The 12423-nt window shown below is 46.0% G+C and overlaps 1 protein-coding gene across 3 annotated transcripts in view; it reads right to left on the reverse strand.

Moving 5' to 3' along the window:
• The window catches only part of c5 (complement component 5), a 35283-nt gene extending 25756 nt beyond the window's left edge, over window positions 1-9527 (reverse strand). For all 3 annotated transcript variants that reach the window (XM_085295718.1, XM_085295719.1, XM_085295721.1), the window contains exons 1-10: window positions 9401-9527; window positions 6643-6838; window positions 6406-6559; window positions 2902-2972; window positions 2723-2820; window positions 2565-2647; window positions 2391-2481; window positions 2195-2303; window positions 1189-1321; window positions 993-1108 (exon numbers count right to left, since the gene is read on the reverse strand). In XM_085295718.1, the coding sequence (XP_085151844.1) occupies window positions 993-1108; window positions 1189-1321; window positions 2195-2303; window positions 2391-2481; window positions 2565-2647; window positions 2723-2820; window positions 2902-2972; window positions 6406-6559; window positions 6643-6838; window positions 9401-9468 (1119 nt within the window). In that variant the 5' untranslated portion in view covers window positions 9469-9527. The remainder of the gene's footprint in view (window positions 1-992; window positions 1109-1188; window positions 1322-2194; window positions 2304-2390; window positions 2482-2564; window positions 2648-2722; window positions 2821-2901; window positions 2973-6405; window positions 6560-6642; window positions 6839-9400) is intronic.
• Between the last annotated feature and the right edge of the window lie 2896 nt (window positions 9528-12423).

Here is a 12423-nt window from a genome sequence, read left to right on the forward strand (position 1 = left end):
TGAGTCTTTACCTTACAGTATGAAGCACTGTTGTTATCATTTGGCACTCTATGAATAGAACTGAATTAACCCTTTCACACATAGTGGTCACTACAGTGGACAGCTATTCAAAGGCCGTGCTCTTGTATTTGTGTCAGTGTTGATGGTATACTTGCACATAAACCACTACACTGGACACTAATGTGTCACTCCATACCTGCCACCCACTGACACATATGTTGTCCACCTAAGTGGACATGTAAAAAAAACTCTTCAAAAAGTACATGTTTAAAAAAAATGAAGTTCAAAGATGAATAAAAATACTTAAGAAATCCTGACTGAGGCTGTCATAATTCATGCATGAAAGGGTTAAACTGAAATGGAGGATCAGGAGTGGGCAGCATCTGGGCAGCCTGCTGTGGTCATCGGTCTCTGACCCACAGTTTGGAATTATTGGATTCTTGTGTTTTTTTGTGTTATAACACTGCCCTCTGTGTCCTTTCATATATTGTTTAGTCTGTTCTGCGAGTTTCCTATCAATGTTTTTAGTTTTTAGTTGGGTCATTTTCTAACTAGCATTTTCAGAAACTATTTGAGCTTTGGTGAAAAATGATTTTGACGCTGTGGTGCTAATACCTGTTCTCTGAGGTTGGTCCACAGCCTGGGACACTATGGACACTCACAAATGGAAGATAACGTCAGCACAGCAAAGAAGAAGAGGATTCAGAAAAAAGTAAGCACAATCAGACTTCCTGGTTCTGAAAACCCTGAAGATATGCCGCTGTGAAACGACTGCAGCTATCACTAATACTGCTCCCGCTCCCATTGGCTATAATGGGAAAGTATTTGTGGGATGTGAAGTGCTTCTATAGCACAGCGATTGTATTCGTGCGAGAACCACGACATGAAACCTGGTCTGAACACGGCATCGCACAATCCCTCAAAAAGGCTTCAAACTGAGCGACGGTTGCCTGAACCACACGTTACACATAAAGAGCTTCTGTGACACACACCTGGATGTTATAAGGCAGTCCAGGTTTGAGGAAGGGGGGCGTGGACACCAGGCTCAGGCTGTAAGGTGATTTGACAAACTTCACTGCAGCAAACTCGGTCTCCTGAGTAATACCACCTGAGAGACAAAATCCGCCCCACAAATTAAATATTTAAGTATTTCAAAGAATCGGGCTAAGAGCAGTGATCCATGCTCACCTGTGCTCTCTTCCACCAGTACAGCTATGTACAGGTACTTCCCCAGCAGGCTGTTGAGGTCTTTTGGTCCATTGTATTCAGACAGAACCTTCTGCATATTAACATTCACATGCACGTCACCTGCTGAGGACAACTGAAAGAGACACACACAGACACCGCTGTCAAAGAAACACAACAGATATGAGTTACATGATGAGAGTCACCTGGAGGAGGATCGTCAATAACCTAACACCACTAGAATAATGTCAGCTTCTCTTTAGGCAGGTAACACCCTAAAAATACGCCCAAAGTTAGAAACACTGACCACATCAACTGTCAGTGGGATTGCTGTAAGAGGTTCATAGATAATTTGCAGATGCAGCAAACACAGTGTTTCTGCAGTCTTGGTGCCAAAGTTCAAATCAACATTCTGAAATGTGAGCTGGTTCTTAAAAAACACCAGCACTGTGAAGCAGCTGGACAAAGAGCCTGACTATCCCCCAAAGTCCAGTCAAAGATTTGATTGAAGACTGCTTAAACCAGGAGGACAAACTGATTCACTCTGCGATCTTTTTAAGAGACCACATCGAGCATTCCCACCTCCACACGGAGCTGAAGTTCAGTACCTGTTTGGAGACCTGTAAGATTTGTGACAACCTCTGGCATTCAGATCAAGTGAGTAGTGTACGAGGTGAATACCATGGCAGGTCTCGCACACACCACACAGGTCTGAGCTAAAATGGACCGTCTGTGACTTCAAAACATCTGTTTTGGTTATTAGTAAACTTGCCTGATAAAATAAATCCATAACAGTCTAAATATTGAAAAAACAACTATAAAAGTTACAAAAAGTCAAAGTAATACATCAGTCATCCTGAAAAAGCTGAACATTTGGATACCTGGATGGTTTCTGTAGCATAAAACAGCTGGAGCACGAGTGAAATGGTTCAAATAACAATACTGTCAACATTAATCAGCATTAATAATAATAATAACAAGTGTCCTGGTGTTTGTTCATGTCTCTTACACTTTCTCTGATGATAGAGTTTGGGATGATAACTGGCGGACTTTTCCCACTAACATAGCCGTAGCGCAGAAACACGTCACCATCAGCCACCGGAGCGCCGTGGAGATACCTGGGACAGGTAAAAATACCACTCGTGTGTAACTGACAGCTTTAAATTATTTGAAAGTCTATAAACAGTGCAGAAATGTTTATTCACCTGGCTGAAACCTTGAAGTTGAAACTGGTGAATAAATTGTGACTGATGTAATTTGCTTCTGGTTCCACTTGGATGGAGAAACTGGGAAGAACTGATGCAGGGTGAAAGCCATTAATAACGCGTGTTTTACCCTCGATCAGCACCAGCAGTTTGCTTCATGATATTATAATGTACCGTATTCTCTAACTTCAAAGTCGGTGGTTGCTGTTGTGGTGAAATCATTGGAGTAAGAAGCTTCAATGGACCAAATGCCCAACCTGGAATCACAGACACGACCTTAGATACACGACCACGCAGCTGTGTGTCGCTTGTTTTACACTCTTATTTCTTACTTTGGGTTGACGGGGATCTTAAAGGGGTTTTGCAGAGATGGGATTCCATTGTTCACATCGACCATCTCCACAATGTCCACTGTTGTATGGTCCGGGTCCTGGCGGGAGGGAGAGGGTAAGATATTATGGAACCCATCACTGCACCCACCTGCTACTACACAGGACAACTTCCCGCTTACCTTAAATGTCAGGTAGACGCTGCGATTAGCCGGTCTCAGCTCCTGGTTCAAGGAGAACGCCCTCACTTTGACTGGGAACAGAAGCACAGCTGTATGAGTGACAAGGGTGATGGTGTAACGGAGAACCTGAAAGAGGATCGTCTGAATTTTTAGGTTAATGAGAACCATCCGACTACAGAAACCATGACAAAGACAGCCTGAAAGATGAACTCCAGCTCTGAGCTGATGGAGACCTTAACAGGAACCCTATGCAAGGACTGGCTGAGGAGATCTACCAAACTCTATGAAGCCATATGAACCTGTTGATCAAAGACACCACACACCAATGCTTCTCATGGAAACTGAGGACACGTGTTAGAGCAGAGAGGAGACAGAACTGACTGACTTAGAGAGCGAGGGGGCGGAGTCTCCAGTGGACTTCCAGGTATACGAACCCTCTCCCACATGCAGGTAGCTGTACTGTTACCTTCTTTGATCATGTCCACAAGTCTCAAAAGGCTGATTCTGTCCATCTGGTTCTGTTCGGTGGGAGAAATGTTTCATCATCATCAGGTGACTCCTTCAGTCTCAGCTGACTGCAGGTTTCAACCTTATAAACAGCACATTTGTACTGACTGACACTAGCAGCACTGAATGAACGATGGGCTGTGAGGTCAGTTTATGACCATGTACCATTCACAGAGAGTTGGGGAATGGCTACAATCACAGCATTGTAAGATGGTGACAGATGTACCCTTAGGCTCCCTCCTCCATTCAGAGATGGTCTTTCCCTTTTCACGTAAATGACCTCCTTGACTCCGCCCTCAAACCAGCGTTCCTCCCTGTCCAGGATGTGTACATCCCCCATCCTTGAACAGCCCGTTCTCACTCCCGAGGCGTAACATGCCGATGTTTTGTCACGTCCCGCGGCGTTCCTGAGGAACGCGAAAGGAGACCTTCGGCGTTCTTATGGTACACTGCGGGTTATGGCTGAAATCCAGTGCAATGATGCTCCCGCGGTAATAGACGTTCCAGCCCTGTATTCCAGCCCTAAACCTAACCTTATTCCTGACCTTAACCGGGACTTTAATGATGTTAAGTAGCGTGTTTCTAAGCGATGTGAAGAAAAAGAGCGAATGTGTAGATTGAGTCCAGACGGTACTCCATCCATCCATCCATTCACTTCTGCTTATCCTTTTCAGGGTCGCGGGGGGCGCTGGAGCCTATCCCAGCTGTCATAGGGCGAGAGGCGGGGTACACCCTGGACAGGTCGCCAGTCTGTCGCAGGGCCAACACACAGGGACAGACAACCATTCACACTCACTTTCAAACCTAGTGACAATTTGGATTATCCAATTAACCTATCCCCACAAGCTGCATGACGGTGGGAGGAAGCCGGAGTACCCGGAGGGAACCCACGCGAACACGGGGAGAACATGAGAACTCAGACGGTTCTCATATTTCCTCATTTTTCCGAGGTCGTCATTTAGGAACGTAGTGTGTAGCCGAAAACGTAATATGTTGACGATTTGTCACCTAGCGTAAAATGTTATGCTTTGGGAGTGAGAACGTGTTGCCTTGAAAGAGTGACCACTGGCCTGTAGGCGTAAACAGACTGCAGAGTCCTGGCCTGACGAGGTGGCCCTGCTGTGTTGCCAGAGCTTGTTTGGTTTCCCCGATGTATAAATCCTGCCAATCCTCCTGCACCATGTTACTCTGTTTGTGTTGGGGACCCGATCCTTGGGGTGGACCAGTTTTTGGCGCAGCGTGTTTTGAGGTTTAAAAGCCACAGAGACCCGGTGTTTAGAAAAAATGCGTCTCAGCTGCTCCGATACTCCTGACACGTACAGGATCACTACAGGTTTTGCTTAGGCAGCGGTTGTCCTTCTCTCCTGGATCGGCTGGAGCCAACAGCACACAGACTCAGGAGGGAGCAGCCCCCCGACCAGTGGCCCAACTGGATCTCCAGTTATATGACCTCTTTTACACATTGGACATTGAACTGTAATTTGCTATGATACAGGTACATTGATACAGTGGTTAACATGCAGCTGGAATTCAGATTGAAGTTATTTATCTGTTCTCTTAAACAGACATCTCCAAATCAGCAGCTGATGGTTCCAGTCCAGCTATGCCTGAAGCTCCCAAAGGACATTTTATAAACATCAGCTTAGATGGTACGCCCCTCCATCATAAAAACATTTAACTGATGTATCTGTGTCTTTGTATTCCTGATGATACAGACAATGAGCTCATAATGCTGCTGATCACACACAGCAGTAACACAGTTGTCTGTAAAATCTGATTCTTTCTTCTTTAATCTGCACGCATGAGGAAAAAAGTTCAACTCACTGAGTAATATTTGATCTTTTCCACCTGATTCATTATTATCAGGAAGTCCTAAAAACTCCCTGAAAAGCCTTCAGCTGATCCAAAATGCTGCAGCAAGAGTCCTGACAGGGACTAGAAAGAGAGAGCAGATTTCTCCTGTTTGGCTTCCTGTTAAATCCAGAATTCAAAATCCTGCTCCTCACATACAAGGTCTTAAATAATCAGGCCCCATCTTATCTTAATGACCTTGTAGTACCATATCACCCTATTAGAGCACTTCGCTCTCGCTCTGCAGGCCTACTTGTTGTTCCTAGAGTATTTAAAAGTAGAATGGGAGGCAGAGCCTTCAGTTTTCAGGCCCCTCTTCTGTGGAACCAGCTTCCAGTTTGGATTCAGGAGACAGACACTATCTCTACTTTCAAGATTAGGCTTCAAACTTTCCTTTTTGCTAAAGCATATAGTTAGGGCTGGACCAGGTGACCCTGAATCCTCCCTTAGTTATGCTGCAATAGATGTAGGCTGCCGGGGGATTCCCATGATGCACTGGGTGTTTCTACCTCACTCACTATGTGTTAACAGACCTCTCTGCATTGAATCATATCTGCTATTAACCTCTGTCTCTCTTCCACAGCATGTCTTTATCCTGTCTTCCTTCTCTCACCCCAACCGGTCGCAGCAGATGGCCCCGCCCCTCCAGGTGAAGTTTTTCCTTCCCACTGTCGCCAAAGTGCTTGCTCAAAGGGGGTCATATGATTGTTGGGTTTTTCTCTGTATGTATTATTGTAGGGTCTACCTTACAATATAAAGCACCTTGACACTGTTGTTGGGATTTGGAGCTGTATAATTTGTGATTTGTGGTCCAGTTCTGAAGCTCTCGTGCCCATCGTTGGTACTGTCAGCTGAACACGGGTCAGCGCGGGTAACGTGATTGGTCCGTGACTATGCGTCCCTTATGCAACAAACTGCATGCTCTGTGTACTGTGGCACCTTTCTATCAGAACCACCATGAACTTCTTCTGCAGTTTGAGCTCCAGCAGCCTCAACAGGCCACACCCTCTATCCTCTGACCCCCAAACCAGTCTGTCTTTATGACTACAAGACAACCACCTGACTAGCTGAGTGTAAAGATGGGTTATAAAACATAAGATTAATGAGGAGAAGGCTGGAGTCTGAACTGGGACAAACTTCTCTCACCGCTCTGACGCGGCGTGTACAGCGGTTTGTCGGTTTGGATGAACAGGAAGCCATTGGTGCGACTGATGGGCACAGACTGGTGCTGATTGATCACGTCTGACTGCACATGGAGAATCACATGATTTGCACTCTTGTCCAGCTGGTTTGGGTACAGCTGTAAAAAGGAAGTGACATCATAAGTATTTCAGATGCCTTCAGTTAAACTGCAGGTGTTAGCCTGTTAGCATCTTTTCTCACCCGGACTTTGGCGTCAGCCTGGTGGTTATTTTGTGCATTGAGGGTCACGACCTCCCGAGCCAGAACCCGGTGATTCGGAGCCATTGACGTCTTCAGGAACAGGTAGACGTTGACTTCACCTGTAAAACCAAACAGCTGCACCACCACGGTCTCCACGGCGTCCAGGCGGAGTGATAGAGGTGCCGTTATCAGATACCTGAGAGAGGAGACGTTTTAAAGTGATGCATATTTAGGTTGTTATCAGTTTGTCACGTTCGTCTAGAGCGGCTTATGCTGTTGATACTTGCACATATCATCAGCACATACAGTCTGTGAACGTTTGTCCAGACTCGTATCAAATTTAAATTTAAGAAATTACATTTTCAAAAAGCATATTTATGCTCAATGAATATTCTGCTGTTATTCCAATGAGTCAGAAACAACTCAAAGCTAGTGCTCCATGGTCTAAGTAGCTTGGAAAGAAGAGCATCTGGACTTCTGTAAGTTGCTTGAAGACGTTTCACCTCTCATCCAAGAAGCTTCTTCAGTTCTAGGGTCAAATGGCGGAGAGTCCCCCCAAAGAGGGACAAAGGACCCCCTGATGATCCTCCACCTAATCACACGAGCCAAGGTGTGAAAACGGGTGTGGGTCACAATCAACCAGGGTTTCGGGTGAGCTCATTGTGAAACCTAGCCCCACCCTGTCATGTGACTAACTGAGGTCAGATGGCCCTGGATGTGGGCGTTAAGGTGTCTGGATTATAGGCAGACAGTTGGGGTCATAAGCCCCGCCTCTGTTCAAAGATGGCCGTTCAAAGTGGACAAAGATGCTTCTTTCACTCCTCTTTCAAACCATCTGTCTTCTCTTTAGAAGACGGAGACCTCCATAATCACTCCTTGGCTCGTGCGATTATGTAGAGAGGATAGTCTAATCTGGGACTCTCCACCATTTAACCTTATACCTGAAGAAGCTTCTCAGATGAAGCGTCGTCAAGCAGCTTAAAGAAGTCCAGACCCTTTTCTTTCCGAGCTCCTTGGACTACGATGACCTGGATGACTGAGAACCTTCACAGACTCACACTCCATGCAAGCTACGAGTTGTTTCCCCCACACACATCCTCACAAGTCCAATGCTCTCAATCTCCAGGAAGTACCCAAAGAGTTCAAAGGTGTCTTTAAAGGGTGAAACAAACCTTTAGTAGTTTTTTCCACCTTCTTATTTCGGGGTCTTTAAAGTCAACTGGATGTAATTTTGGTTTATTTCAGGCTGCTGGAAACTCAGAACTCGGTGTGAAGATTTCAGTTTATCACATAGTGCCAACTCACAACAACGTTATCTTGCAGCTCTTTTTATCGAAAGACTACATGTTAGGTTTTGTATTGTTGATTGTCATTTATGCTTAGAAATATTTAACCATATATGCTTAGAGGTGTATAATCAATTGTGTAGTGATAGTCTGCAAACTTTGTGTGCATTAGAGAGCACTCTGGGAGCACGAGAGAGGTCGTACCTTGTCTTATTGTTTTATGGTAGGATTAACGTAGCTACGTCTGTTCTAGTCTAAGTGCTTTAAATGCTGGACTTCCTCACCGTGTTATCAGAATCAGAATCAGAATCAGAATACTTTATTGATCCCTGGGGGAAATCTAGGGTGAACCATCTAGGGTGAGGGGGAGGCTACCCTCTTCCTGACCAAGGATGTTTGCGTTTGTGCTTTTATGTTATAGGACCCTTTGATCAGCAGTAATGCACACACACACACACACACACACACACACACACACACACACACACACACACACACGGTACTCTTTGTTTGTATGTAGACATCATATGTTAATGAACCTATGCATATTCATGTAGCCTCAATAAAACAACAGTGTTACGGGAGAACGAACGAGAGCAACTGGGGTCAAGCGAAGGAACGGCGTCTGTCCGGTTCTCTCCCGTGCACGAGAAACATGAAGAACTTTGCCTACTTCGTGTCTTGCTTGCGGTGTAATTATATTGCCTTCAACGTTCCAGCGAATAGGTTCAAGCTACAAACCTATCACTACAAACTTTGTTGCAGCTGCAAATTTAAAATGCTGGTTGCAAAAACAGCCCCGACTGCTCTGCACCTGTACTGGAACCTGCTGAAGCCTTGGTAAACATGACCGTTGAGCAAGGGGGCGTTTGGGTTGGTTAACGCTCTCCTGGAGGTGTGTGACTCACCCGGTCAAATGTGATTGGTCAACAAAAGCTTCTTGCACAAAAACCTTGTCCCTGTCTATAGAGGTTATTGATTCTGTGGTTCTTAACCTCTTAACACCCACAGGTTTCCACCGACCTGTTTGGAATAGGATCACATTTATATGGAATTTTCACCTGTTTGGCGTGCCGGAAAGCTGGAAGGTCAAAATGGATCTATGAGATTTGGTTGAGAGGTAAAATCTTCTAGTTTGAAAAGCTGGGCATGTTTAGCATGTGGGGAAATTCAACCTAACCTTAACCCTCACTTATCCACTGGTGACCTGATGGACGGTAAACAGGACTAACGAGGACCACGCTGACTCTCTGCTGTTTGACACGGCCGGCCTGATTGAGGAAATGCAGGACGCTACAAGCTTCTTTGTGCTTGGGCATCAAATAAGTTGTTCTGACCCTTTGTTTCTTCTGCACACCCTGCAGCTGAACATGAACACAGCTGTTTAAGCCCAAAACAGCTGTGGCAGTAAATGGGAGGCTGCAGGGTAATAAAACATTCATTAACAAGTAATAAAGTTCAAACAGACTTACGAGCTGGACTGAGCCTCCGACCTCCAGCAGAGAAGCCACACACACGCGAGGAGGACACACACCTTCATCCTGAAGGTAAGAAGCACACTGAGCTCTGCAGAGAACTGAGCGACACAGCTGGATTTGATTAGTTATTCATTTACTCGGCTATTGGCAAACGGCTGGGGGTCCTCAATGAAACACAACCGAGGTGGAAGCTCCTGTTTGTTTGTATGCAGAGCTGAGTGTGTAACAAAGGTGAGTTTACTCAGCAGGGGGTTTTGGGTCTTACCTAACACTGTTGACTCTCAGGTTATCAGAACGCAGGCAGTCACCTGTCTGCTGCCGGCCGGGCTCCTCGCGACGCCAGAAAACACGATCAAAGGTCAACACTAAAGCATTTTGGAGAATTTTAATAAAACAGACCAACTGAGTGAGGTGTTGTTAGCGCCCACTAGAGGGCGCGGTGACCACAACAAGAGCAAACAACGTCTGAAGGCTGAGACTGCTGTGAGATCAGATCTGGGTTTTCTGGTGGTTCTGCTCTTACTGGGCTGCAGACCTCCGAGGCCTTTCTGTCTCTGAGGAGCATCTGCACCACCAGGTGTTGCACCACCTGGGAATTGGGGCCATCAGAATCCATCTAAACCCGGAGAAACTGCAACCCTTGATGAACATCTTCTACAGTCCTACGTTTTGTACCTGGTTTGGGTTGCGGGTCCCTCACAGACTGTCGCTGTCCCGGGTTTGTGTTTGCGTGGAAGTGTTAGTTATTTCTGGAATGAGGTTTGAGATCTTGTGTATTGTTTCTCTGCTCTGCTCGTATCTGTCTCTCCCTCAGCTCAGTCATGTCTGGGCCTCTGTCTCATGTGCACTGAGATTGTCACGGTTCTGGGTCATGTTGACCCAGCTTTCTGTTTTTCATCCTTTGGTGTTTTTCTAGATTATGATTTATGATTTGATTTATCAGTGATACTGTTTTGATTATGATTATTATTTAGTAGACTTTGGTCAGTGTCGAGTCTGTCTCTCTCTGTCTAGTCTGTGTCTTAGTAAAGTGTGTTTTGTTTCCTGTTTTACTTTGAAGGTTCTTGTTCCTGTCTGATGTCAGTGTTCCGGCTTTGCTCTCCCTGTCTCGTTAGGTCTTATTTCTCCCAGCTGTGTTCCCCTTCTGTCTCTAATTCCTTGATGACTCCCTCAGTGTATTTAAGCCCAGTGTGTCTTTGTGTCAGTGTCGCGTCGTTAACGTCTGTTCACCCGCACTTGCTGTGTGTTCATGATTTCCAGTCCTCCTGCATCTCAGTTTAGAGTTTTGTTTGCTTTTGTGAGTTTTGTAAAGCTGCATTTTCAGTTGAACCCTCGTTTCCTAAGAGTCCTGCATTTTGGGTCCACCACTCCTGCCTGCCTGCCACACAGCCGACCATGACAGAGATCAGTTTGCTTCCATTATGTTTGTTTGCTCCAGCCGGGCTACGGTTAGGCTGCATTTGGGTCCTCGCTCCACACATCACTAAACACAGTGATGTGTTTAGTCACCTCACAGCGCACTGTTGTCAGTGCTACTAGTTTCAGTCAGTGTCCTGTTTATAAGGTTGGAGGCCTACACTCAGCTGAGACTGAAGTAGACTTGATGTCTCGAGACCACTTTTACGTGGTCTCCGTCTTGTCTCCGTCTTGTCTCCGTCTTGTCTCGGTCTCGCCGTCTCAGATCGACATAGTGGTCGGGAGATCTGGAGTCAACAGTTTCCATGACACACACCGTAACGTTCGATGATGTGTCATTTCAAAAGCATCAGCTCTAAGAGCCGTGCTTACAGAGCGCTTTGTAGTGAATCAGACTCGACTCCCACTGAGCGAGAGCCGCTCCTCACTTAATTTCCTTTGGCTGCTCAGCTCTCACACAGGGGCTCAGCTATGCTCCAATCCCTCCATATTGTGGCCAATCACATGCGAGGATATAGGATAATATCATTGTGTGAAAAACAGAGAGGGTGAGAGTCACGTGGAGCGTGCGTCTGTCCTCTCAGTGCGTGAGAGACAGCGGTGAGGAGGGCTGTGCATCGCAAAAACACATAATATGCCCGACACCCGTAAACGAAGCAGCATCTGGCTGCAGCTTAAAGACTTTTTGGTCTCGGTCTTGACGACAAGTCTAGATTGAAGAAGTCACTTGATGATGATGAAACGTTTCTCCCACTGAAACATCCAGATGAACACAGACACGTCCTGACTCCAGTACATGCCCACCAGCTAAACTATGCTGCACAGGGAACTGGTCCTTCCTCTGACTCCTCCTATCCCAGCATCTCCCTGTGTCGCACCAACACTAAGCGTCCTTCACAAACATCTGTTAGTCCCCCGTGACAGTCGTCTCCACCCACTCCACCCTGTCTGCACTGTCATCTTCACCTCTACACAACAGCAGTTTCATTAAAGACAACAAAAAAATTAAAAATCTCTAGCAGTGAAAAGAGGAAATAATCAAAAACCATCGGTGTCACTGACCACTTTGTAATTGTCAGTAAACAAACTTCATGCAGTGTTTGACCTTTTCCTTGTTAAAGCAGCCCAGCCAGTCTCCAACCTTCCCTTCATCGCAAACGTTCTTCAAAGAGCTGCAGCTCAGGAGGTCAATCGGGTCATCTACTTATTGGACGTTGGTGGTTCGATCTGGCTGCTCCAGTCTTGGGCAAGACACTAAATTCCCAGTTGATGCCATTGTGTGCGTGTGTGCATGCGTATGTGCGTGTGTGCATGCGTATGTGTGTGTGTGCATGCGTGTACGTCTGTGTGTGTGTGTGTGTGCATGCGTATGTGTGTGTGTGTGTGTGTGCATGTGTGTGTGTGTGTATGTGTGTGCGTGTATGTGTGTGTGTGTATGTGTGTATGTGTGTGTGTATGTGTGTGTGTGTGTATGTGTGTGTGTGTGTGTGTGCATGTGTGTGTGTGTGTGTGTATGTGTGTGTGTGTGTGTGCATGCGTGTGTGTGTGTGTGTCACCAAGTGCTTCCTCACTGGAGCTTGTCAGATTCTTGGGTTTTCTCT

This window comes from Mchenga conophoros, linkage group LG12 (assembly GCF_057382185.1).
Source record: "Mchenga conophoros isolate Kocher_MC1m ecotype Shallow Benthic linkage group LG12, M_conophoros_male_GT1.1, whole genome shotgun sequence".
Lineage (NCBI taxonomy): Eukaryota > Metazoa > Chordata > Actinopteri > Cichliformes > Cichlidae > Mchenga > Mchenga conophoros.